This window comes from Durio zibethinus, chromosome 6, assembly GCF_047325235.1.
Source record: "Durio zibethinus cultivar Kanyao isolate XHJ-2024 chromosome 6, ASM4732523v1, whole genome shotgun sequence".
Lineage (NCBI taxonomy): Eukaryota > Viridiplantae > Streptophyta > Magnoliopsida > Malvales > Malvaceae > Durio > Durio zibethinus.
The window spans coordinates 203,480-230,741 of NC_143167.1; the positions used below are offsets into that span (position 1 = coordinate 203,480).

Consider the following 27,262-nt stretch of genomic DNA (forward strand, 5'->3'; position numbering starts at 1 on the left):
TAGAAGGCCTCCAACCAAAAACAATAACCCTAGCTGCAACATTAACCCTTATCAGTTATCATCCTCTGCGGCAGCTGCTTTCCTTCTCGCTCTCTAATATTTCTTGATCGAGTAAAAATGAAGGTGATCGCCGCCTACTTACTGGCTGTATTGGGAGGGAACCCTAGCCCTTCCGCCAATAATTTGAAGGATATTCTCGGATCAGGTAAATTTTCTCTCTTATTTCATCAAATATCTGCCATGGTGATTTAAGAATTTACTAAATATGGGAAATTATTTGGTTTTCCCGATGTGGGATTGACGTTTTAATATACTACAGTTGGAGCTGAGGCCGATGATGACAGGATAGAGTTGCTTTTGTCCGAAGTCAAGGGCAAAGACATCACCGAGCTAATTGCATCTGGAAGGGAAAAGTTGGCTTCAGTTCCTTCTGGTGGTGGTGCTGTTGCCGTTTCTGCTCCTGCAGCTGGTGGAGGTGGCGCTGGTGCTGCACCTGCTGCTGAGATCAAGAAAGAGGAGAAGGTCGAGGAGAAGGAAGAGTCCGATGATGTAATCATTTTTACACCGAAGTTGACTTGTACTGATTTCTTTATTGGTGTGTTCTTCACTAACATAATTTCCTTTTGATGCAGGATATGGGTTTCAGCCTCTTCGACTAAGCGAGTAGTGCAAATATCAAAGATTCTTACATGCAGTTGGTGCTTTTCTTTGAGTGTTATAAGGTTTTATATGTTCTTTACTCTGTAGTTGAACATGGTTTCTACTTCTTCTTGAAACTTTAAGTTCTGTTTGGAAAATGTAGTTAAAAATATTAACAATTTGAGTTATAATTGTGAATTTTTGGTTTGAGTTTGCTGAATACTTAATATTTCCGGCCATACACTTCGGTGACTGAATCTGAATGAATCTATGGTATTTTATCAGGCTTAACTCCCAAACGAATTCTAGGCTTGAGAGATTTCATGCCAGGATTAACTGTGAAATTCTGTTCTCTTCTCTATGGATACCTGGGAATTGCTGAGATATGTGTATGATTGCATGGTGTCATTAAGCCTATGATTTTGAGGATTCTTTCTGCTGCTTTTCTTCACTTTTATTCTGTGGTTACGGCTTAAGCAAAGCTGCTCTTTCAAGCATCAAGTTACACAATCTTAATCAGTTGCATGGAGCTGGTTTGGTTCCTCTATAGATTGTACTTTCATTTTATTCTTGCAAAAAGTTTCGGGGTTTATGAATCACCAGAAATAATATCAAACTGCAGAAAAGTGGCTGCTAGTTTTGTGGATCCATATTTATCGGTCTAAAATCAGTTGTGCATGCTATATTGTCATGTTTTAGTCAGTTTTGCAGAACCATGTTAGATTCTGACCGCATTTGGTCATGAGACAGCAAACCCACTGTCTAGTTGTTACGCATGCCGGGTTGAAGTAATTCTTCTTTCACAGAGCACAAAATTTTTGTTGCTAGGTCCAAAATTCAAAGTCAACAAGTATTGCTCGGTGTTAGATTTGTTTCCGTTGCATCCAAATGATATCTAACCGCTCTTGGAACATAATTCTGTAAACGGCAGCACACGCTCAAGCATTAGATAATGCATGATTTGATGGCATTGGGAAGTTTGCCGCTTCCTGTAGGTGTCTTCACTCCTTCGCCTGTATCTTTCTTCACTGGTATCAGATAATCAACGTCGGCAAACCTAAGATTGTAGAGTGAGGCGCCGACTTGGGGATTTGGACAAATAGCAATTTTCGATATCTATATATTCAACAAAATGTTGGATTTGACCTTTATCACTCATCACTAATCGCCTTTAAGACTATAACCAATGCTTTGACTATAGGTCATCCGGATGAAAAGGAGACATAGAAAGTCACTTCTAATCGCGATAGAGGTGGATTGGGTATCACAAGCTAATTTTATGGTTTAGACACGACAAAAAGGACATCTAATTTATTATTGGGTACCACAGAGCACACAAAAGCGACCCGCAAAGAGCAAACACATTACCAGATATTGTTAACACAAAGCAGAGGACAAAGTCATCAAAGCAGTCTTAAACAGACACCATTTCCGACTTTTAGAGGAACCTGAAGGCTAAAGCTGCAACCACAAAGCAGGCTTGCTATGGTTGGCGGCGTCTAGTCTCATTGGCGATGATGGTTCTCTCCATCTGTGAAAAAGGAAAAAAAAATCACACCATTGTTAGGACGAGGATACATATTCTCTTACTTGGCAACTAAGCAACTAATTCACATATTCCCTCGGATGATTTTTTTTTTTTTTATTATTTGTATGTTCGTTGACAGATGCTTTTTAACCCTAATCCAAAAGCTCACCACCTAATTAAACCAACAAACTTAAATCCTCATTATCTCATATAGTTTCTAAGCCAAATACCATAATTTGGTCAAAAGTATTATTGTTAAAAGAATAAAAATAAAAAAAGAAGAAATCAAGGTTTAACCTAGTTAATTCATACAGTTACTTTTAATATTTGATATTTAACAAATTTAAAATTCAAATCCTAACATTTACAATCTTTTTTTTATCTTAAGTTATGGCATTTTTTTTCCAAAAGAAAAAAGTAAGAATGAAAAAGATCGGTCCCCTTGGTGATAAAAAAGTAGTAGTAATTAATTACCAAATTCAACATCATAATTAGGCATAACCTGGGATCGTTTCCCTTCGTAGGTAGTCAACGTTATTATAAAGTTTTATTAATTACCAAATTCAACATCACAATTAGGCATTACCTGGGATATGGTGTTGAGGCATTCATGCAAAGTATTGTACTCCTGTTTCAACCTCCCAAAGATTTCAAGGCACCTAAAACACATAGCGCAAATATTAATTTAAGAAACGTTGACCGGGAAGGAAAAAAAAAAAGATTATTGGTAATTCCTACCTCTCCTTGCTCCTGATATCACAGGCATGTCGCAGCTCGCGACAAGCCATGGCCATCCTCTGACCACCAATGCTGAGATATTTGTAAACGTAACATGTATATTATATGCATTTATAAGATAGAAATGGAAATGAATTTTTTTTTATCTAGGCAGAAAAAAATGAAGAAATGGAAAATATAAGTTGCTTTTTTTATTTTGTTTATATTAGACATGATGAAATTTTAAGTGTTCATATGGAAAAGTGTAGATCATGACCATTATTAACCTTAATTTGTTATTATGAGTAATCAACAAATATTGAAGCTATTGACCCCGTAAGGCAATTGCGTTGATAGATTGATAGTAACGAAGTTCAAAGTTTAATTATATATATATATATATATATATATATAAAAGAAGAGACAAAAAGTATAAAAACAAACAAATTTTAAATGATACGTATAATCACGTGTTTATAGCGCGTGTTTAAAGTTTTTAAATAAAATTTTATTTCCAAATGTTTTTTATTTGAATAACTTGCCGTGTATTCTATCTGATCAATTCTGTTTGGATATTCTAAACGTATAATTAAATTTTTCATGCACAAACACGACCAAATTGGAATATATATGTATAATAGTTATAGTGATTGCATTTGAAAATTTACTACATCTGGCGTTCATACGTCAATATAAAGATCGAGGTATGTTTGATTATGAATAATATCATTGTTATTTATACCTCATATAATATATATATATATATATATCAATCATGAACTATAGACACATGTAAAATGTTTATTCCTTTAGGATGCAGTTAAGCCTGTTAATGCCATGATAATATATAATAATATATAGTAACTAAAATAATATAGATATATCTACCTTGAGCTACTGCCTTTGAGCTGGTGAACAAAGCATATAACCTTGGCAAAGTCGACAACACAGTTCCTGCAGTTCATTGTTATATATTGATCAAATACGTGTGTGTGTGTGTGTGTATATATATATATATAGATATAAAAATCAATTGTAAAAAAAAAAAAAACAAACATACAGAAATTCAGTGGCTTGAGAAATGCCAATTTCAGCATCGTGGGAGAACATTGAGATCACTTCCATAACAAACTGAGGATTTTCTTCATTTTGTAACGATTTCACATGATCGAAGTGATGGTCAAGTATGCCCTAGAAGGAACCATTACACCAAAAAAAAATCAAACAAAAAAAGTGAAGATTTTTCGAATAAGTTAATCATTAGCAGCAAAAACGGAAAAAAAAAAAAGGAAAACCTGATCATGCATGGTCTGAATGTAATTCCTGAGCTGTTGGGAAAGAGTAGTCCCCACCATTTCTTCTTCTTCTTCTTCCTTTTCCTATTTTGCAGAGAGATTAAGAGAATGGTAAACGTTTCTTTCTGAAAAGATTAATGTGATAGTCTCAATCTCTCTCAAGCTTTTTCACCATTTGTCAGAGAGTTGTGGAACAAAACAGAGAATCCTACATATATAAATGTAATAATGTATGATACTAATGAAATCTAAACTGGCAGTGTCTCCTGGTTTGGCAGTGAGAGCTACTCACAACAGTTACAAATAAAAAATGACAGATAAGACGTGAGAAACAAAAACCACATGCCTCTCTCTATGTATGATACCACGCGCCTTAAATCTTTCCTTGTAGAACAAGCTAGGGCTAGAAATAGAAACCCATATATATATATATATTTGTTTTATAGGCTATGGAAAATGAAAAACTTAAGTTCAGAAAGGAATTGAGGCAAGATAATCCCATTGTTTTCTTAGAATAAAAGAGAAAAAAAAATTTATGTAGTTAAATCACCGTCTTTTTTTAAAGATAATACTAAAGAATTAACCATTTAAGGTACATAATTGTAGACTAAAAAACTAAAATATAGGGTGGCATGTTTTTTTTTGTTATCTTTTAAGATCAAGGACATAACAAAAGAATTGTGGAACAAAAAATCATAGAATCTTCTATATAATTTTGTTCTATATTTTACAGTACATTTGTTGATACCAATTTACTCGATTAGGTGAAACAAAAACAAAAAAAAAGTGCGGCGAACAAAATAAAGAAAGAGAGCTTGAAACAAATGAAAAAAGGTTATTATTTTGGAGGGTTTTACATTTGCACAAAAAGGTAAGAAGGAACAATTTTGAACAAAGAGAAATACTACCCATTTTTTTTAATTTGAATATATATGGTCAAAGAGAATAGCTATATAGAAAAATTTTAAGGTATGTAAAAGCAAAAGATGATGATAGGAACGAATGTGTAAGGTGGTAAGCCATTTTTTTTTCCAATTATATATATGGTGAAAATGAAGCTGGTTGGATAAGTCAAGTTGAAAATGGGTGTTTCGATCTCTTTACATTTTTTTGCCATTCAAAGCTTGACTTCTAAGGATGAGAACTTGGACCTCACCTAAAAGGAGAAAGGATTTTCTTTACGTTTGAAAATGTCCATTAGAAATCAAAGTGTGGTAAGCCAAAGTTGTCCATTGTTAGTGAGATTAGGACGAACCCTCTTTCTACTCTTCTCTTATGTAACTCCATGTCTCAGGTTTGAATTAATCGTTAAAGCATCTTCATTCATACTCTATTTTATGTATGTCTCTTCAACTTAGCTTTAACCCTAAAAGTGGAGTGATGTGCCAAGAAGACATGTATCTTGGGTAAACTCTTCAAGGTTATAGATTCATAAAATCTTAGAAATTAAAAAACATAAAAAAAAAAAAAGAAATGAGATTAAAGTAAAAATCTTAAGTTCCGACCCTAATGTTCCCTCTTGTAAAAAAAAATGTTATACCTTATGCTTATATTAAAAAGAAAATTCTATTCAGTATTTTCAAATTTCAACAATAATTGAGATTTTTAATGGATTTTTGTCATTTGCATGTTGAAAAAGCAATCATCTTGCAGTTATCCCTATTATTTGTGCCATGAAAGATAGAATTTATTAAAGTTGTGATTCCTACGAATTGTTGAAGGTTGAATGTTGAGAGACGCAAAAAGTTCCTGCATCACACGCATTAATAAAAGCATTCATTGAATTTTCCAACATAAAATATGAAGGCAGAATGCAAATTTACTAGTCAGATTGAAAACCACAATTATTCTTCTGCAACCTGCACACTGTCAGATGGTTAGTGACAACAACCTCAAAATTCAGAGAACTATTTTCAAACCTTAAAAGTATTTTTGACATTATTTGAATAAAGATTTAATTTATAGTAATTAACATGCTGATTATAATCTTTTTAACTTGTAGGAGGACATGAATTAATTGGTTATAAAGGAGTTCCCTTGGTCCCCTGTCCTAATAGATGTTCCAAACTAAATCATCATTGGATAAACTTTAAAAATGTTTTTGATGTGTCGTCTCTCAAATATTAGAACATAGCTCTCCTCATTTTTATGCGCTTTTTTTTATTATTATACTTTCTTATGGTTATTATTGTGAATGGAACCAAAGGATATTTTGTTTGTTAAGCTTTCCTCACTTTCCAGTAGAAAAAGAGGTGAAAACGAATAAGAAGAAAGATATGGGCCGCTATGCCAAAATCTTAGCCCAACGAATTCAGTACTAAGCCCATATTTAGAAGTGATTGGACCCATATGGTTTTGACATGCTACGTGCACTTTTATTTTAACAAATGTGTAGTTTTTAGACTCTAGAGATCCAAGAAAGAGAGTGTAGTTAAATTTTGATGGCATCATAATGGAAGTACACAGGAATAATGTGAGCCCATCTAATTTTCTCCTTTCAGGAAAAGGGTAAAGTCGTGGCAAAGCCCCACATTTTCCCTAAAGGAGTGAATAAATCGCATGGGGGCATGATCTTTCACAACCAAAACACACACAAACAAACAAAAGCAGTAATTTCCTTCCCTTATGGTTATGCCCATTCTCCGGCTACTCCGTGATCGGCGGACAACCTATCACGTGGCGCCACCGGCTTTCCCGTCCCCAAGTCAATATTGATCATTGTTTACATATGAATTGTCGGGATCCAATGCTACGGTATTGACCTCTACTTAGATAACCTCAAATTAGGTTTATATTAATAGATACTATATCTGCATGCATACAATCTATGTGCTGCCTGCCATGAAATATGTAAATATATGTAACAGACTAAAAGATGGCCATGGCCCCAGATGGCGGCGTCAGCAGTTGGGAACGTGATTGCCAAGAGGATGGTTTTAAACGCCATTTATATACATGAATGCTCTAGCGATTCTTCAAATTTTCTTATTTACTGATCATTCCTTAACTTCACCTAATTAATAATAGTCCACTAGGGTCTCTGGACAGCTTTCATCTGATACGAATTCTTTACTAATAAATGGGGGAGGTACATATGGTGGGGATGTACATCTTAGCAATGCCCAGTTGACCCCTTGGAAGAATGGATGGTGCTTGATGGCTGATGCACCCATTGTGGACCCTAACCGCCTTCCAGGATCCTTGACCAATAGCTGGGAAATAAGATCCTTAGCCGCTGCGGGAACGGCGGGTTCTTTGGGGAATTCAAGGGCTCGAGCCACAATGTTAGCTAAGGTTAGCTCATGGTCCACGCCCTTAAATGGTGTTACCCCATAAAAAAGTTCATACATAAAGATCCCCAGTGTCCACCAATCCACAGGACTACCATGGCCGTCACCGGACACAATTTCCGATGCCAAATACTCATGGGTACCAACAAAAGACATGGACCGAACATCAATGGGCTCGGCCACAAACTCAGGTCCACTGCGGTGGCCAGTCTTCTTTTTGCGTTTGCGTTTTGGGTGGAAACATGACACAGCAGGTACGATACAACTTGGAATAATGCATGAAGAGGATGTGAAAGGAGGAGGATCAATAGGATAGTCGCTTTGTGGAGCTGGAACAGGTGGTTTTTTATCAGAAATAATCTGGGGTGTTGATGTAGAATCATCGCATTTTAACGAGAGGTCAAAATCCGTGAGCATTATGTGACCATCTGATCGAACAAGCACATTTTCAGGCTTCAGATCACGATAAACAATCCCCAACATATGAAGGTACTCTAGAGCTACCACCACCTCCGATGCATAGAACCTGCAGAAACCAATAATAAGAACTTGTATTACAAATTGCAACCAACCAACAAAGCAATCAACTACCTTACCTATAATTTTAATCAGTTTCATTATTATCTTACTAGGTTAATTAAGACCAACAACTTCACAATAATACAATCTCCAGCCAGGTTCCACGGGTACTTGGAGATAAAAGAGATATAACCTTTTCTTTTCCTTTATCGATAACAAATTGTATAGACAAGAAAATAATTGAGATACTCAGAGTGTCATGTACTTTTTGATCAGATTAGCCAAGGGACACAAGGACCTACTACCATTATCATTAATCCACTGCAGATTTAAAATTGATTTACACGCTAAACCAAGACAAGAAATTATCTTGCTTCTACCTCTACTACATTATGCATACTTTAAGGGACCTACTTGACCCTTTTTCTAGCTGCCCTCAGAATCTTTTCATGCACCAGATAAATGTAACGAGGAAAAATCTTCAAATGACAAGTGGGAGAAGTAAAGCAATCAAAAGTTTCCATAACTTGTGTCCTTATAATGCAGCACATTCCCATTGTTCTCTTCCTACATGTTCCCTGGTATTTTGTGTGTCTTAGAATGATATAATGTTCAAAGAGTATAAAACATGTCCGAATCTGATTGATTTACAGTGGAATACTGATAAAAATATAGCAAGCGTGAAAAATCAAATAATAATTTTCAATGCATCTACTAGAGAAAAAAAGAAAGTAATAGGACATGGATGGAAAATATGATTAAAGTACAAATATAAAAATTATTCATTATCAAATCATGTAATATTGTATAATGCATGATGAAATATTTGCTAACAACTCATTATCAACGCAGAAAGATTTGTTGTCTTCTCTTTAACCTCATTTGCTGAAATACAAAATCCTTTGCAGGTTGAGTTAAAAAGATAGCGGTTGTATAAACATCTCTTATCATCATCGTAAATTCATTACTAGTATTGAACGGCTAGGTGAGACAGACATGAGACTAACGAGGGGAGGGCCAGAGAGCAATATAAAAAGAAAAAAGAAGAAACAGGGTCTACCGTATCAAAGCTTAAACTTACATAACAAATCCCAGAAAACCAGCAAAGAAAAGGAAATTCACATTACTTGATCCAGATTTCCTGGGTCAAAAAAAAAAAATCCTGTTGATCACAACTAAAAGACATGCATGTATGGCCTCACTACTCACTATCACTGCCAGTACCACAAACACAGGTGCCGAAAGAGAATCTGCTTAGTACAAAATTGATCATGAAGCACGTATTAATGATATATAATAATTCTATAAGATCCACAAGTTGCGCTAGTGCTAATCCTATTCTCATTAATTTCTCATATTAATCCTTTAACATAACTACCAGGGATATAACTTCTTTTTTCTTTTATTTTTCAAAATTTTTAAATTTTTATAAACGAAATTAGTAATTTCATAATAATATATTACACATGCGAATCAAGGTAACAGTTATTAATAATCTTAAAGATATGTACCTAAGTTAAGCCCCAAATAAATAATCATAGTAGTACTTAGTACAAGATTTAATGATTAATTAATGTAACAAAATAGTAAATGATGGGATCATATCATATGACTCTGCCGTGTGATTAAGCTGGCTTTCTCAACTACTTCTAAAATTTCACCGTTTGGATAATTGGCCCTTTGTACCCAAAAATGAAAACGGTGTGGCATTGATGCGATGGAAGAGTCCATAACTGTTCGGTCTATAAAAGTCAAACCTCTAACACGTTTTGACCCTAATAGCCTACCCAACCCAACCCGGATCTGCCGTCAATCATAACCAAAATAACGAAATGAATCTGATCCGATTTACAGCGAGAAACTATCAACTGGGCACCACTCTTTCCTCCTGACTCACCAATTCTTCTCCCGATCCATTACTCTCAAATATCCAAAAAGAAAAACGAAAATAAAAAAGACGTTAAGGAATCACGGAGAAGATGTACCTTACGGCGGATTCGGGGAAACGTTTGAGAGGCTGACGTTGACGAAGGACGTGAAGATCGCCACCCGGACAAAACTCCGTTAATAAACAGAGCCATTTAGGGGAATCGATAGCGGCGTAAAGCGAGGGCAGAAAAGGATGGTCCAACAATTCGAGTATTTCCAACTCAGTCCTCGCTCTCCCTTCTTTACTCCTCGACGCTAGCTCTTTCTTGTCCATCACTTTCGCTGCAAAAACGGCTTCACTTTTGTTGTTGTTTTTGTTTGCGGTGGCGGCATTGGTGTCGGGACGTGAGGGTTGAGACTTTAGTTCGGCTAAGTAGACGGAGCCTATGTCGCCGGAGCCGAGGCGGAGGGAGAAATAGATGTCGGCGAGGGAGAGAGAGCAGGAACGGAGGGGATTTGAAGAGAAGGAGCCGTGAGCGGAAGGAGCGAGAGAGGAAGAGCCAGAGTTGGAGGCGGAGCCTGAGCTGGTGCTGCGGTTTATAGTGGCGGTGGAAGTGGAGGTGAAGCTTAGGCTTTGGAGATCGTCGGCCAAGTCGTCAAGCCACGGCTCCATTGTTGACAGCGAGAGAGAAAAGAAGGGAGAGGGGGAGAGAAATGGGGCGAGTGAGGGAGAGAGTGAACTGTACTTGATATTTGAAGGGCTGATGGGTCGGGTTTGGGCTTGGGTTAATAAAAGGCCCAGATGATGGTGGGATGTTGATTCTTTGCCTGCTATGGAAATGGGGGCCCTCTTTAAAGGACCGTTTGCAGATCAAATAAATAAATAGGTTATTGTCAATTCTAGGATTTAATAACTAAAATAAATTGTATATTAGATTTTTTTTTATTTTTGAGAGTTATAAACTTTTTTTTTTTTTGGTTTGATCCCCGAAAATAAGGAATAAAGGACGAAAGAAAGAAAATCAAGAAGGGATGAAATTAATGCTCGATTTATGTTCCGAATTCTCGTGATTGGGTGCATCCGTGAAGCTTAATTGAATAGGTATCCCTATTTTTAGGGTTTTTTTTTTTTTTTTTGGGGGGGGGGGGGGGGTGGTTGTGGGATATCCAAACCAAAATAGGATTTGACCTTTATTTTATTGGGAATTAAGCAACAGGCAACAGATACACCTGATTCACACCACCAACAACCCAACCAACCTTGATTATATATGGTTCAGATCAAAAGCGATGTATACAAATATACCAGGACGAAAAGCTCAGTTGTGGATTGAAAAGCTTCAATAGTCAATGTCTAATTTAATTAGTGCAATTTGATTTCATCTGCTCGGCTTATCTTATCCACTGGAATATTTTTCCTGCATTTATAATAGACGTTTTTCCTGTTATTTTCATTCATGTTTGTAAATGAAAATGACACATGATAAGTAAAATTGGATTTAATGAATGGATCGTTACTAGTAATAAACCAATAATAAGGAAAAAAATCATGTATATATATAAACCCGAAAGGATCCTTCCATCTTATGTACTGTCATGGCACGTAAAATTTAAATAAATTATGCTTTCATTGAATTCCATTAAAATGAAAGCAATTCCATGAAGAAGGAACGTTCAAGTTCAACATGCATGTGATTGGTACCACTAGTATTTTTACTGCTAATTAATATGTTGTTGGTAAACGTTTGAACTTATGATCTTCATCGTTTAAAAGCATGATCGATCCAAAGTGTTTTCTTTCCAAACATATGCGTCAATTCAGTCTCCCTATCTATAAGAATTAATTCAACTTTTTTCAATAGATTTTCGGATGCGTCTATCAAACTTCTTTACCTTGGAAGTAATCATCACGCGATGTTAGAATATAGGACGTAAATTAGATGACAAAAACGAAAAATTTGAACCACTCTTTAAATAAATTGCCGCCCATCAACAAAAATCTTTTGTTTGCTTCATCCGTCAAAGTTCAATAATGATGGTTAAAACAACATGACTTTAACAAGTAAAAGCAATTATATTATATTATATTACATATATATATATATATATCTAAAGCAATATTTCCTTCAATTTTTTTTTTCAAATATGAACACATATTAGGAATTAAAAAAAAATAGTTACAAATGTTTGAATTTTAACATAAAACTTATTAGCTATCACTTTTTAAAAGTGATATAAATAAATTAACTGAACTAAATTAAAAAGATCATAATTGAATCATTTTCATTGTAAAGTGTATTGTCCTTCAACTTTTAGTTTATAAATATAATATAAGACTTTGAAAAGTGGTGGGGAAAGGAGAACTTAACTGTGAAATGTTAAAATAGTTGATTTTGAAGTCGAGGCACTAAAAAGAATCTAAATCTAATGACAAATGAGGAGGGTATCTAAGGTTACTGGCTAATTTCGTATATAAAAAAAAAATCAACAGATAATCTTCGTATCGTAGAATCATATGCTTATTCTTAACCAACTGATAACTAATAGTTATCATATCCCCCTCATTTCTTGATTTTAATTATGAGTATCAACATGCTGCCTTTGTATATATATGTAAAAACCCAAGCCTTTATGGGCCCTTCAGGGTTCATCGAATGGATCAAGGACCACGCGGGAAGGGCCTTGTTTTGGGTGCCTCTCTCGTATCCAAAACCCAAGGGCCAAGTCGCAATTCAAGTTATCCCTTAAGCAGGGTCTTAAAAACTTTCAAAATTTGCCCCATACACAGTTTTCAAGTTTATTGATTCGCATGAATTTTTGTTACATATTATTCCGATCAATTTTATACAAGGAAAGATTCTTTCAAAATGAATCCAACACATGACATTTTGCTGTTGAGGGACACTTAACAAAAACTTCATCCTCTTTTGAATGAAAATTTTAATTTGTCAACCATTCACCTAAATGGTCAGGGCAGTAGTTACCCTTGTTAGATGGGAAATGACCCACAGCTCTAGGATAGGAATGGCAACCAAACATCTTCTCCAATAAAATTATCTATCTGTTTCATCAAAATGATGACAAGTTGATTCAATTTGTAAGGATATAATTAAATATTTCATCTATTTCGTTATTAGTAATTTTCAATACCTAAACTATTCAGAAAGTTAAAACAACTTATCACTTCGAGTTTTTGTTCAAAAAAATAAAATGAACAAAATAAGGAAGCTTGGGGCAAATAGTACTAACTTGATAGCATATGAATTTCCAATGAATGATTACTTTGAAGAAGTTTTGACTATCCATTGTTCAAAGGACGATGAGAGCGTGTTTGATTGATTTTTCATTTTTTTTGACGTTCTTGTCTCTTAGCCCTTAGGAGACAATCATGCTTCTTCTGCATCAAAGAGACAGCGCCAAACAAAACCCATTTGTATCTTCAATATGAGCTTGTACATTTCAGATTTCATGCACAATGTTTTTTCGTATTATTGATTTGATGTTTGGCTTGCAATGGGAATTCATTATCACTGTTTTTTTCCTTTTTTTTTTTTTTTCTCAATATTCAGCATTTGGATTGTTCCTATCACACTTTTTTTTCCAAGTAGAGACTTTGTTTAACGTATAATACCCTTTCCTTTTATAACAGTAATATAATAAATAAAATCGAAGAGTTTTTTCCGCCATTACAGAGAAAAAGAAACAGTAGAGAAGCAGCGCTAGTTGTTAGAACAAGGTGAAAGTTCTCGTGATTTGCATATCTAACTTTTCCTTTCTTTTTCCCTCTCTCTTCATTCACTCAATTCACAATTCTCTCTTCTTTCCTCTCTTTTTCCCTCCTCTTTCCCAACCCTAATTATACCCTTTTATCTTCTTGACCTGCCCAAATTTTCTTCCTTTTCTCCTTTTCTCCTTTTCTTTTTGGTCGGTATCTTCAAAGCTAACCCTTTCTTGGGTTCTACGTATTTCCTAGGTTCAGAGGTACCCTTTTGATCATTCTATGTTTTAATTTTTAATCTTTTGAACTGTTCCTTTTTTTTTTTTTTGAGTTTTAACTGTTACTGTGCTTTACTTTTTGATTCAAATTCTTCTGCTATGAAAAAAAAAAAAAAATCTTTGTACTTTTAGAGTTTTGCATCTTGGTTTTTATTGCTCTTGCTGGTCTGTTTGTTTTTGAGAGGAGGTAAAGTTGCATGATTCGGTAAAGTTTTGCACGTGGTGGTTGGTTGCGTTCATTAATCAAAAGCCTTGATGTGGCCATGAGATTTCAGTTGAAACTCAAAGTTAAGAGTTTGTTATGGATAAGCTTTCAATGAAATTCAATTCTTGATATAAAGGCAGTTGTTGTGTGGCTTTAATGTATTCTACAGTTTCGGTAGTGTTACGCTTCTTTAATTTTGAAAAAAATAAAGAACTTTGATAGTACTTATGGCATAATTTGTTTGATGAAGTGTAGTCGTTTCGTTAGTTGTTTTTGGTTGCAGAAGGGAATGACTGTTGGATTATTCACGTCCCTTCATGGAATTGTGCAGGATCGTGCTACATCGGTGATTGTTTTTTTTTTCGTGGCTTCTATTTCTATGGAACTTTGTGATTGTTGTAGAATTTGAACTGTGTTTTGAAATTAAAAAAGCGTTGTTTGACTGGCCATTCAAATCTGAGAACCATTATGATCCTAGGTAATCTTGAGGTATACGTGAGGTTGTCTTGTTGCTCAGTTCTAATCTATCTTCGAAATACATATTCAGAAATGGGTTATAGAGCAAGTTTGCATAAGGCGTAGTTCTCTCGTGTAGTCTTTGAGTTGAATCGCAGAAAAGATGGATTCTGTACCTAGTACTTCTGAAATTGTTGAATGTACTGATGAATTAGATGCTGAATTGAAAATGGCAGAGTATGCTAAGAATCACCAATATATGCCAAAATCAGGAAATAAGTATTCCATAGAGGATGATATTAATCGTCTATTTGAAGCAATCGACATTAGGACATCTTCAAGGGTTTCTGGTTTCTCAAGTGAAATTGGTAGAGATGCCTTGCGAAAGAGTGCAATGAAAAGACCAGTTAGAGTTGGTTCTTCTCAAGCTTCAGGGATTGGAATTTCTGAACCTGTGAGTTTGAAGCAGGCACTTAGAGGGTTGTGCATCTCTCAGGCATCAGAGATGGCTGCTATGAAGAAAAGATTATCAAAGCCAGCAGGTTCTTCAGGGGTCTCAGAAGCAGGAACCATTAAAAAGTTGTACAGGGCAGTAGTGGTTGAAGCAAATGGATCTGGTATTCCCCTAAATAAAGGTAAAGGGAATTTAGTGGAAATCTCCCTTGTTCCTGAAAAAATTATGTCCAATTCTTCTGACAAGATGACTGAATCTTTGCAAGTGCCAAACAATGAGGTTCTCAACCAAAATTCCCGTCCTTTAGATAATGCAACAACAGAAAAGGCAATGATCACCAGATTATCATCCCCAGATCAGATTGTTCCTTTGGTCTTGGAGTCTGAAAGTGAAGTATCAAAAGCAGAACTTAAAAAACTAAATTCTATAGATTCTTCCTCTATTAATCATGCTGCTGAGGAAGCCCTGGAGATTGGTTGTTCCTCAATCCAGGTTTATGTTGAAAATCCTGTGCCTCATATGGAGCCAAAGGGCAAGTTGCATGCTGAATCTTCTCTTTCTGTTTCTGGTGCTGCTGGTAAGGTGAAATCTGTTTGTGAAACTCCACGTCTGATCAAGCCAGTCTTTAGGAACAAGAGCTTTATAAGGAAGAAAGCAAAGCACGAATCAACTTCTGCTGTAAGCAGTTCCAATTCCTGTAATGGTTGTCTCAGCAATGATCTTGGTCCTAGTACTAGTTATTCAGATAGCCAAACACAGAAGCATGCTTCAGGCAATGGAAGAAAGGAAAATATGAAAGTTTCTTCAGTTTCCAGCAGTACAAATCACAGCATTGAAGTTAACTCAACCATGGAGGGTTCAAGTTTCAAATCAACTTTGAGTTCAAACTGTAATAACAAATCCAAGGCCCTGTTGACCAAAGCTGATGACAGATCAAGATCAAGGGAAAAGGGAGAGTTTTCCCAGAGCTCGAAAAGTAGCATTGGGGAGTACAGTTGTAGCACAACTACTAGTGACGAAAGCAATATCAGTGGGTCTAGTCGAAGTGGTAGCAGACCTCACATGTCAAAAGATTTGAGGTGGGAAGCTATTCGCTCTATTCAGAAGCAGCATGGAAACTTGAGTTTGAGGCACTTCAAGCTCCTCAAGAAGCTTGGTTGTGGGGACATTGGGACTGTTTATCTTGCTGAGCTAACTGGTACACACTGCTTATTTGCTTTGAAAGTGATGGACAATGATTTTTTGTTGAGCCGCAAGAAGATGCCTAGGGCACAAACAGAAAAGGAGATAATGCAAATGCTGGATCATCCTTTTCTTCCCACGCTATATGCCTATTTTGCAACAGAAAAACTTTCTTGTTTGCTTATGGAGTATTGTCCAGGTGGAGATTTGCATGTGCTACGACAGAAGCAATCTGGCAGGAGTTTCTCTGAACAAGCCGCAAGGTAGCATCTTTCTCTTAATGATGTTAAGAAATGCTCCAAGTTTGGGTGAACTGGAATTTTTATCGTTCAATTTACCTTGTTCTTAATTTTATCTATTTCTGATTCTGCACAACTAGTAGGACATAGAGGAAAATAGCTAAGAGCAAACACTGTTCTTATTTTGTCTGAAATAGATCTATTTATCTTGGTACTCATTCTTCTTGTCATTTAGTTTTTTGTAATTTCAGCTTAAACCTACCTTTTTAAGCCTTGGAGTAACCAAAAATAGGTGCTCCTAGGATGTGGAGAAAGATATGATATACTTGAATATTTTTTATGCTGTGATCTGCATTGAGTTCAATAGGATTGCATGCTTCGAGCAGGCTTTGAATTCCAGATTGTTCACTGCTTGCATGTTTAAGTGTGTCGGTTCCCATGCCTTTGCTTTATTTCTTTCTATTTGGACCTGATGCACAACTTCATCTCGAAGAGAGGACTATTTGTCTATGTTTAGTAGTATAAAATTGAAGAATTTCTGGATGCTTTATTCATCCACAGTTTCTTATCGCTCTGGTTTTCTTGATGTTTTTGTTCCAATTTCTGATTTTCTTTTGTACAGGTTTTATGTTGCTGAAGTCCTCCTTGCATTGGAGTACCTACACATGCTTGGTGTTGTATATCGAGATCTAAAACCAGAAAATATCCTGGTCAGAGAAGACGGTCACATCATGCTCACAGATTTTGACTTGTCACTCAGATGCGCTGTTAATCCAGTGCTGCTTAAATCCGCTTCACCTGTTGCTGAGCCTGCAGAGAAGATGTCAAGTCCATGCTCTGAATCCAGCTGTATTGAGCCTCTCTGCCTCAATCCATCCTTTCAAGTCCCATGCTTCACTCCTAGGCTTCTATCTCTTGCTTCCAAATCAAGGAGGATAAAGTCTGAACTAGCTACTCAGATTAGCCCCATGCCACAGGTTGTAGTGGAGCCAACCAGTGCGCGGTCAAACTCGTTTGTTGGAACGCATGAATACCTTGCTCCAGAAATCATCAAGGGTGAGGGTCATGGGAATGCTGTTGATTGGTGGACGTTTGGAATCTTTCTGTTTGAGCTTTTGTATGGTAGAACGCCATTCAAGGGTTCAGGAAATGATGAAACGCTATCCAATGTGGTGTCACATAGCCTTAGGTTTCCTACTAGCCCTATAGTTAGTTTTCATGCGAGAGATTTGATAAGAGGGCTTTTAGTAAAGGAACCTGAGAATCGGTTAGGATCAGTGAAAGGAGCTGCGGAGATCAAACAGCATCCGTTCTTTGAAGGCCTAAATTGGGCTCTGATACGATGTGCAATACCACCTGAGATGCCAAGGTTCTGTGACACTGGTATCTGTGTGCCAACAGCAGCTTTGCAGAAAAAGGACAGCTCCAAAGGCGAGGAATTGCAGTGCACAGAAGACCATATGGAGTTTGATATGTTCTAGCTGCATCTTATCTGATGTGGAAAGGAAAGACATTTTAGTTTTCTTTTTACCGGTGAGGCTTCTGATCCTGTTGTAACTGATATATATTTATATAAAGCATATAGTGTAAATGTAATTCAGAAAATGGGCGGTAAGTAAGTTATTACTTTGATATAAATATACGGTAGAGCCAGTTGAGTCTTCAAAAAGTGCTGTACAGCAGCGTCTTGATTATCATAGCATTCATTCGATCTTTATCGGCCGCACCACTATCATAACCTGACAAGGCTGTGTAGAAGAATATCAGTGTATACAAACAGGTATTGTTCGTTTTGATTTTTTTGAATTTATAATTTTATCTCATAAAAAATATTTCATAAAAAGAGAAATATGTGAATTTTTATATCTTAAGATCAATTATAATATATAATTAATATGAGATTCATGATTTTTATATATAGAATTGTGATATTATGTCAATGATTTATTTTCATCCGAGGTATCAAAAGTAATTTCTGTTCAATCACACCAAATTTTATATTTTTATTTTTTCACCCTTTGTACAAGAATAGTAGTAATTACATTTTGCTAATGATATATATTAAATAGTAATACCATTAAATCAAACTTCATAAAAAGACCAAATCTTTCAACATTTACCTTTGGACCCACATGTCTTGCAATTATTAGGTTCTGTAGTTTTAGTAAGGCACTTAACCCTGATTTTTCTAGCTTCTGTAGTTTGATTGATTCTCTCTCAAAAATTAAAAGCAAGCAAGCAAGCAAGCTGCTACATATGCAGCCAACCAAGCTTTTAGAAAGTGTTTTAACGGTGTAAAACGAAGATTTTCAACCCGAATGTCCGATAGAAAAAAAAAATGCAAATTCCTTGTGTTTGAGAAGGCAATGAACCCAACCCGTTGACGAAAGTTCAAGTCCATAATCACCCCCATATTTCTTTTTGTTTTTATCTATCTTAATTTACTTGTAACATTGACTGCCCTCTGCCCCCTGCCCCTACTGTTTTTTCAAACCCAATCCAGTTCCCACCACGAAAACACCTCCGCACTTGCAGGAGTTAATGAGTCCATCTCTGAACGGTACCAGCAACTCCTTAATATTTACAATTTTGCCACCACTCCCGCTTCCTTTCCCCCAATTCCTCATTTTTTATTCCTCTCCTTCCATCAAGCAAATACCCATCTTTCCAAAGCCCGAAATCACCTCCATATCCCCACCAAAGCCCTGCCAATTCTCCTTTTGTGTCGATGGTAAAAGCATCAATGGCCTCTTCAGCATCATCCACAGGGGTTGCCACAGAGACGAAAACTTTCTCTGTTCTGTTTGTTTGCTTAGGCAATATCTGCAGGAGTCCAGCTGCTGAAGGCGTCTTTAGAGATATTGTGAAAAAGAAAGGCCTTGACTCCAAGTTTAACATTGACGCTGCTGGCACCATGGATTACCATGAGGCATATAAACTTCAAATGTGATAAAATTGGTATTTTTGGACTGAATTTTTATTTATATGTATCACCAACCATCTGCCTGTTTTGGTTTATGATTTTGGTAATAGGATCAGAATGAGTTTAGATTGAAGCTTTCTGGGATAGCAAGGAATTTAAATGATAAATATTGATGTTTTCTAGGATCCCCAAGCAATGTGACTGTTAGGATTATAGAACCTTTTTTTCTGACCTTTTAATCTTTTGATTGTCAGCGACCAATGGGTTATAGTGAAAGGAAAATGGGATTTTAAAAAAAAAGTTAATTAATGTTTTTGTTGTTTGTGAAGGGAAATTTGGCAGACCCAAGAATGAGGGCAGCCTCAAAAAGGAGTGGGATTGAGATAACATCTATTTCAAGGCCAATCCGGCCATCCGACTTTAGAGATTTTGATCTTATTCTTGTAATGGATAAGCAAAATGGAGGTAGTATTCATGGGTTGCTCGTTTAATTTAGCTCTGTGGAAGTCTTGTTATTTGGATTTAAATTGAATTCTTCGGTGCTTTGTCCAGCTCAACTCATTTTAACTTTCCCTTGTTTTGGTGCATTCATCATTTTATTACAACCACTTGCCTTTATTTGAAAAAAAAGGAAGATAATTTCCCCTTCTTTCCTATAATGCTTGATTACCAGGTACAATGGGATATTGGTCTAGCCGTCTATGTACTCTAAAGTTCTTGAGTAGCTAAAACAAAATTGGTTAGTTTCATCATTTAGTTATAGCACTGAGCCTCCCATGTTTTGATTTCATTCAGAAAGTTAATGGTATTATATGCTGCATACAAGTTAGCAAAGCTTACGAGTTGTGTTGCCATAGCAGGTATTAGACTTACTTGAAGATGCGTGTGAATCATTTACTGGAGAACAACTTGGCAGAAAACAGCATCGTCATTCATTCGTAGTTCCTAATTATTTGCACTCGAAAGCTCTGGTTGATCCAGTCTGGGCCTTGATATTGGCCGGGAAAATGTCAATATAAATATGCCCACAGTTTTTAATTATCATATACGTGGTATGGAAGGGGACTGGTTTGTTTGACCTGCCAAATTGTATGAATGAAAAGTAACAGTGTTCTGTTGGCAGATTTCTAAGCAGTGGATACTCCTCTTCTTCCCTTAACCTTGATTGCTTTTACAAATTTTATCTCACTTATAATTTGAAGACATGGATTGAAGATTTCAATCACAGAAATCCACATGCAGATACGTGATTCCTGAGCAGATGGCCTCAAATACAAAAGGCAACATGCTTTTATTACATCCACAAATATTCAATCAAAGGAAGTGATCCCATGCATATGTTGTGACAGGACTAGCTTTACAGCAATTGTAAAATTACACAACTTAGGTAGCTCGGAAGGGACTACTCTCAGCATGCCCCTAGTCGTAGAGAGCTGAATTAATTCTTCATAGGGAACCTTTATATATAGTATCATTAACGTAAGCTCATATTAAATCCTTTGAAGTAAATTCTTTCTAGTCAGACATCGTCTGAGAACATCAAACTTTGAAGTTGATTCCAAAGATAAACAATAATGATTAAAAAAAAAAAAAGAGCAGCTCATCTCAGATTCTCAAACTAATTCGTACTGAATCTGTCATTTTCCCAAAGAGTAGTTGAAAACAAAAAAAACCCTCTACCAACTAACGTTTCCTCAAACAGACCCTAACCTCTTATTGGTGAAGAAAAGAGGGATATTCAAACTGGAGTTAGTTGAGCTGGATATGTACTCTTTCCCTTTGCAAAAATCCAAAAAGAAAAAAGGTGCACCTATGAATTTACTTGTACCTCTCTTCAATAAGATCCAAGTTTCTCATTCACTGTAAAGAAGGGCATCAGCAATGGCATAGATTTCCTTCTTGCTTTTAACCACAGAACGACTCTTTGTCTCAAAATCAAGTTTATCCAAGTCAACTGCAATTCCCAAGTAGCCATATAGTACATCTTTGAACTTGTCTAAAGACACTTTCTGCGTTTCTCCACTACTACATTTCATTCGCCGAAACTCAGCCCTCCCATGTTTGTTCTCAGCATAAAGATTGTGAAGTCTCTCCGCTTCTTGTAGCCCTGAAAAGGTTCCATGGAAAATCACTGTCATGATACTCTGATTTGCAGGTTTCCCACGGCACACCTTGGATATCCCCCGGCCAAATCCCATGTCTGCAATTAAACAGAGTCAGGAAACAAAGTGGAACAAACCAGCATATCACATAAAAATGAATCGACTCTTGCAAAAGTTACCCCAAAACTTTGGGGTAATCCTGAAAGGAGGATTTAGTGTTGAGGGGAGAACAGAGAAGTAAATCAAGTGAGTTTTGAAGAAACAGATCCATATAAACTGCCAAATGTAAGTACATGGCTCTGCATAAAGACCTAGATTACATGTCCTTCAAATTCTAGATCAGAAATCTCAAGATAAAATCACAGTGATAAAGTTGAAAAATCCAAATATTTGGTTTCTAAAATGATTCACGTACAAGGAAAATGATGAAAGTGTTGCAAGACTAAGGGTAGTACAAAATCCAAACAAAATCTCATGAATAATTTGTAAAGAAATAGTTCAATAAGAGCTATCATGCAAACAGATAGTTTTTGTCAAATGAAGACTGAGAGTTGAAACCATGCAGCATCCAATACCAAAAAGAGTATTTTAAAAATCAGTAAAACTAGGTGATACTGGTAGCCACCATCATCGTAAAGGTTAACTTACCTCTGAGAAATGCCTCAAGCTCTTCAATACTTACTATAATCTGATCATCTAAATTGGTAGCTGCTATAGAACTGTTGTGCAAGATAACAACTGGAGGCCACACTACAAGATCCTCCGTCATAGCCAAGGCTTCAGCATCAGGCAATGTCTTTTGGACCCATAGACTATTAGAAGCTGCCATTGAGCTCCATCCCATCAACAAACAAAGTGCTTTGTGCAAACCCAAGTGGTCTACTCTACGCCCAACCATTCTAGATGTGAAGGCATGCATTAGCAAGCTTGGTGTATTGACAAAGTCTTTGGAATTGCTGATAAAACAAGAAAGTCAAGGACTCATTAAAGGAGAATGTTGAAACCAAAATCAGACGACAAAGAGCAAATTGTAGAAGCATATCAGTTCAACCAAAGTTCGGTGGGAATTAGAGGACAAGAGTGTCAATAACTTGTGTCAAAACAAGTAAAAGGTTAGTTACAAATCAGAAGCACAGATCAAATAAAAGATTATTCACAAATCAGAAGCATATTTATAATACGATAAGCATTTTAAGTACTGTATTACTGGACCTATTTCCCTATATCCGTAATATTTCCATGAAAAGAAATTCCTTCTAATCGTACATTTAACTAGATCATAAAAAACTTATGGTAATCGTAAAGATGAAGGAAGCACTATCCTAAGTCCAAAGAGACGTATAGAGTAAAACACATAGCTCAAAACAAAACCATGTGACCAAGAAAAATGGTCAAGAAAGCTTCTAAGGAAAATGTGCTAGAAAGTCAGATGATAAACTTGGTTCTAAGAGTGACAGAGACACGTGGAGTTTAGACAGCTAATTAACCATTTAGCCCATATATTTTATTGGTCATGGAATAAAAGGTAAATTAAATTCAATGAGGATCTTTTCTAAACAAATACCAAGGGTGTAGATGACAGACCTGCCACATACACAGCACTTTAAGGTCTCAGCTGCTCCTTTCTCTGTGTATTTCCTTCGTTGAGCTGGGTTCTCATTCAAAACTTTGACAAATTTAACAAAAGCAGCATCTATTAGCTGCTTGAACTCCTCAGTGTCCTCAGGTGGCTCAGTCCTTCCACGTTTCACAACTGGCAAATCAACATCTCGTGCTTGAACCCCTTTGTGAACATCATTAACATTTTTCATCAGGAGTTTCCTCGTTTTATGTCTTTCAATCGGAGGCATAACATTTGGATTATAAACTTGACAAGGCCGCCCCAAACGCTGCTTTATACTTTTCCTATTAGAATGAACTTGACAAGGAGGCCCCAATCGCTGCTTTATGCTTTTTCTACTGGAACCCAAACGCTGCTTTATATTTTTCCTATTAGAAGGTTGTGAGAATTCTCGCATATGACGAGTGGAGAATTGATAGTCACAGTCAATAATGTTCCTTTGATCTGGCAACTCATCAAACAAAACAGCCCCCTCATCTTGGGAGGGCTCAGATCCTGAATTTCTTAGCAATAATAATTGCTGGAAATCGTCATCACTCGATTGTTCACCTCTGTATCCGGCGTCGAGAATCTCATCATTTGAGGCATCCAAAGTTCGGGTTAATGTACTTATTTGACTCTCTCTAATCTTTCTCAGATCAATAATACGTTTCCTTGGACGTGCCTTGGAAAATTGGCCATTGATGCCTAGCTCCTCTGTTGCTGAAATCTGCTGAGTGCTACCCTCAGCGGTGCGCACATCATCATCCTGCTTTGACAAGGGATAGCTTTCCAAGGCACAATCTTGTTGCAAAGGCAGGGTTTCACCATGAAAAAAAGCTACCTTCTGGTCCTGAAGATGATTCATCCTTGAAGCCAGAGCTTCAATTTCTTGCTCCATCACATGTGATTCTTCTTTTAAACCAAGATGATATTGAAATAAAGAATGACTGCAATCTTGTTGCATTTGCTGCTCTTCACCATGCAAAAGTGCTCCTCTTCGTTTATGAGGACCGTTCATCATAGAATCCAGAAGCACATTTTCTTGCTGCGTCTCATGTGATTCAACACAAAAATCAAGATCAAGTTGTGGTAAAGAATGACTATAATCTTCAGATAAATCCTGCCTCTCATCATTCAAAACAGCCCCCTTTTCGGCTTGCGCATCATTGATCAAAGAACTGGAAACATCATCTGTTTGCTCCTTTACATGTGGTTCTCTGCTAATATCAAGATAATTTGAAGGTAAATAATGGCCATAATCTTGTGGCAACTCCTGCATTTCACCACGCACAGGAGCTCTCTTTGGGCTGTGACGACAATTAATCCTAGAGCTGAAACCCACATTTTGTTGCTCAACCTCATGTGATCGCCCACTTAAATTAACATAATGTTGAAACTGCTGGCTTTCACCAAGAAAAACTGCTTCATTTTGGCTCTGGTCATGATTCATCCAACAACCCAGAACCTCACGTCCTTTAAACCTACGTGACTTTTCTTCTAAATCAGGATAAAGTTGAGGACAAACATGACCACTACCCAATTCACCACGGAAAGGACCTCCCTTTGGGGTCTGAGGACGATTCATCGTAAAACCCACAACTTCGTTTCCTTGTCCACTAAAACCCATATAACGTTGAGTCAAAGCATAATGGCTACAATCTTCTCTTTGCTGGTGCCTTTCTCCATGCAAAAGTTCTATATTTTGTTCAGCCATATACTGTTCCAATGCCCAGCTTTCCACAGCACCATCAATTTTGTCTATGATAGAACAAATAGCACTGGCTCTAGCTCTTGTACTTTCCATCTTCCGGTAAGCTAACTCAGTAGCTTGTTCGGTTCTCATAATCCGATTCCTAGCCATTTCAGATATCATGCAAGAAGATTCAAAACCCAAAATTTCCCCACGCCCAACAAAATCTACTGCCTCAGCAATCGTTCCCCTGTTTCTGACATCTGGGTATCGGAAACCTTCGCCATTGTTGTCAAAACCCAACTTTATTTCCTTCAACTGTGGTTCCCTTGAATCAATAAACCGGTTTTCTTTTGTTATACAAATCCCCATTGGGCTGATTGAATAAGTTGCCGCAGTTCTCACATTCTGCATTGCTAACTCCGGCTTAGTAGCCTCCGCCGATGCCTCCCCGGAATTATCGAGTAAAAGATGGCTCCATTGGAACTTGGTAGACGTCGACTGTCCTTGGCGCAACAATGATTCGTTAAACTCCGAAAGTTTTTTCATGCAGAGTTCTCTGTCATCATCTTCATGGTTACTCTTGTTGCACTGTTGTCGTTTCTCCAGTATAGGTAACCGCTCCGGTTCGGCCCGTTTCGAACATGGTAAGGGGTCCCGAGGTCGTGAACGAGGCGGCGGAGACCGGGCTCTGGGGTTTGGGTTTCTGCATCTCGACGACATAACTAGAAAGAGAAAACGATGATCAAACGGGGCGTAAAAAACCTAGGAGACAACGTAAGAAACCCCAACGTTTATGCGGAAAGTCGTATATTTCCAAAAGGATTTTTTTTAATGAAAAAAAAAAGAAAAAGAAAAAATTGGCGGCCTTCCGTGGGGGAAGTTGCAGTTTTAAAGTGGAAACAGAGGAAGGGGAGGAGAAAATCGTAAATTTATGGAGAGGCTTGCGGACCACGCTTCGGGTGTGACCGGAGGTAGCATTTGACACGTGGAAAACTTACCATTATTTTATTCATTATCTTAATTTTGGAGATAAATAAAAAAATTTTAGACAATTTGATAATTTGAATGTAAGCTTGCATTGGAAAAAAAAAAGTAATAACGTAAGATTTTAATTTAATCTTGAAACCATGAAGAAAAGTTTTTAAAATATAATATTTTAGCCTTTTACAGGTTTATTATTTGAGTAAAATTTATAAAATATTAATTATTTAATTAAATATTTAAAATAAAAATTTATAATTATCTATAAAAAAAATACTAAATCAACGTAAGATAATAATTTCATATTGATCCGAACTAATACATATACTCACATTTTAATAAAATTTCAATGCATATAAATATTGTAATTGAGTTTTTTCGTGAGTTTTTTATAATCATGTATATAAGAGTATAATTTATAATTTTATAATGAAAATAATAAAAAATATAATATAGAATATTATTTTACTGTAACAAAATACGATAGATTAATTATTATTTTAAAATTTAATATTAATTTTAAAAAATAAAATAACTTTTAAAATATATTAAAAATAAAAAGTGAATTTTAAATTTTGGATTCTCGACATTCAAGAGAAATAAAATTATTTTTTTGTCAATTCTCAAATTGAATTGGTATTTTCAAGAAACCAATTTATTAAAGAATTTGAATATTATTAAAAAAATTTAAATACAAAAAAATAATGATTCTTAAAATTGTTTATTTATGAAAAGAAATAAATATGAACCTGGGAGCTAATTGTGAAAGGCAAGTTCTCAAATCCTTTGGTTTCGCTCTGTCTCTCTCTAACACCTCAAGAAATCCCTTTTATTGAAATCATTTCCCCCTGGGCCCTGGGACCCGATTAAGACAATAAAAAGGCCCGTCAGCCGTAACTCTGACCAGGTCCAACCCAAGCATTCCTAATCTATTTCGACTTCAACAAACAACAAGCCCTTGCAATAGTTTACAGATACCCCAGAAGCTGAGGTAGTAGAGGCCCAAAGGGCTTAAACTTAAGTAAATTCGTTGTCCTTGCTGGCCTGTCTTTGCCCAACCGAAACCCACTCATTCTCTTCTAATAACACAAAAAGAATAAATAAAACCAAAATTCAAGGCCGTGCTAAAGAGATATGATAACCCAAAAACCAAAAATTAAAGCACAAAACGAAGCATATGTTTCTGCCACACCCCCAAACTTAATCCATTTTTTTTTTTTTTGACATTTGCAGAAATTTAGTGAATGGATTTTAAATTTCGAATTCATACTACAAAAATCCATGTGGGGACTATCGGCATATTGGTTTTCTGTAGCATGAAGAAAAGAATCCATCTTTTTTATTTATGCATGATGCAGCAGCATATTAAGTTATCAACTGTTTAAAACAACTGTAGATAATCAGCAATTAGGCAAATATAGCAAAAAAAAAAAAATACCCTTGTTAGACACATAATCATTCAGCCCTCAAACACCGAGTTGGAGCAACATATATGTTAATGTACTTCCTTTACGTCTCCAAAATTAGCCTTTCAACCACTTGCCTTGTCATCCTAAAGTGAACTAAGAAAG

At 36.2% G+C, this 27,262-nt stretch overlaps 5 protein-coding genes and 1 pseudogene across 7 annotated transcripts; 3 read left to right on the plus strand and 3 right to left on the minus strand.

The window, feature by feature from the left end:
• The first annotated feature begins 18 nt into the window (after positions 1–18).
• LOC111285082 (large ribosomal subunit protein P2w-like) lies at positions 19–859 on the plus strand. Its single transcript, XM_022874325.2, has 3 exons — positions 19–205; positions 320–549; positions 633–859. The coding sequence occupies exons 1-3, from the start codon at positions 118–120 to the stop codon at positions 657–659; spliced, it is 345 nt and encodes a 114-aa protein (XP_022730060.1). The 5' UTR covers positions 19–117; the 3' UTR covers positions 660–859.
• Positions 860–1,973: 1,114 nt separating this feature from the next.
• LOC111285080 (histidine-containing phosphotransfer protein 1-like) lies at positions 1,974–4,350 on the minus strand. Its single transcript, XM_022874322.2, has 6 exons — positions 4,180–4,350; positions 3,945–4,075; positions 3,773–3,838; positions 2,906–2,977; positions 2,754–2,826; positions 1,974–2,170 (listed from the first exon to the last, which is right to left on the minus strand). The coding sequence occupies exons 1-6, from the start codon at positions 4,237–4,239 to the stop codon at positions 2,123–2,125; spliced, it is 450 nt and encodes a 149-aa protein (XP_022730057.2). The 5' UTR covers positions 4,240–4,350; the 3' UTR covers positions 1,974–2,122.
• A 2,760-nt stretch (positions 4,351–7,110) lies between these two features.
• Positions 7,111–10,614, minus strand: LOC111285166 (protein kinase G11A-like). Its single transcript, XM_022874459.2, has 2 exons — positions 9,974–10,614; positions 7,111–7,995 (listed from the first exon to the last, which is right to left on the minus strand). The coding sequence occupies exons 1-2, from the start codon at positions 10,528–10,530 to the stop codon at positions 7,197–7,199; spliced, it is 1,356 nt and encodes a 451-aa protein (XP_022730194.2). The 5' UTR covers positions 10,531–10,614; the 3' UTR covers positions 7,111–7,196.
• A 2,448-nt stretch (positions 10,615–13,062) lies between these two features.
• On the plus strand, positions 13,063–18,106 carry LOC111285165 (serine/threonine-protein kinase D6PK-like). Of its 2 annotated transcripts, none has more exons than XM_022874455.2 (3): positions 13,063–13,838; positions 14,326–16,413; positions 17,012–18,106. In XM_022874455.2, exons 2-3 carry the CDS (start codon positions 14,678–14,680, stop codon positions 17,868–17,870), a joined length of 2,595 nt encoding a protein of 864 aa, XP_022730190.1. In that variant the 5' UTR covers positions 13,063–13,838; positions 14,326–14,677; the 3' UTR covers positions 17,871–18,106. The 2 variants fall into 2 exon arrangements, with proteins under 2 accessions (XP_022730190.1, XP_022730191.1); XM_022874456.2 differs by having other exon boundaries at positions 14,390–16,413.
• Positions 18,107–18,231: 125 nt separating this feature from the next.
• LOC111286171 (low molecular weight phosphotyrosine protein phosphatase-like) lies at positions 18,232–20,434 on the plus strand (annotated as a pseudogene). Its single transcript, XR_016343297.1, has 5 exons — positions 18,232–19,318; positions 19,642–19,777; positions 19,986–20,036; positions 20,083–20,117; positions 20,173–20,434. The product of XR_016343297.1 is annotated as a low molecular weight phosphotyrosine protein phosphatase-like (transcript).
• A 140-nt stretch (positions 20,435–20,574) lies between these two features.
• Positions 20,575–25,554, minus strand: LOC111286169 (uncharacterized). The gene is made up of 3 exons (XM_022875997.2): positions 22,999–25,554; positions 22,063–22,370; positions 20,575–21,512 (listed from the first exon to the last, which is right to left on the minus strand). Exons 1-3 carry the CDS (start codon positions 25,428–25,430, stop codon positions 21,166–21,168), a joined length of 3,087 nt encoding a protein of 1,028 aa, XP_022731732.1. The 5' UTR covers positions 25,431–25,554; the 3' UTR covers positions 20,575–21,165.
• Positions 25,555–27,262: the final 1,708 nt, after the last annotated feature.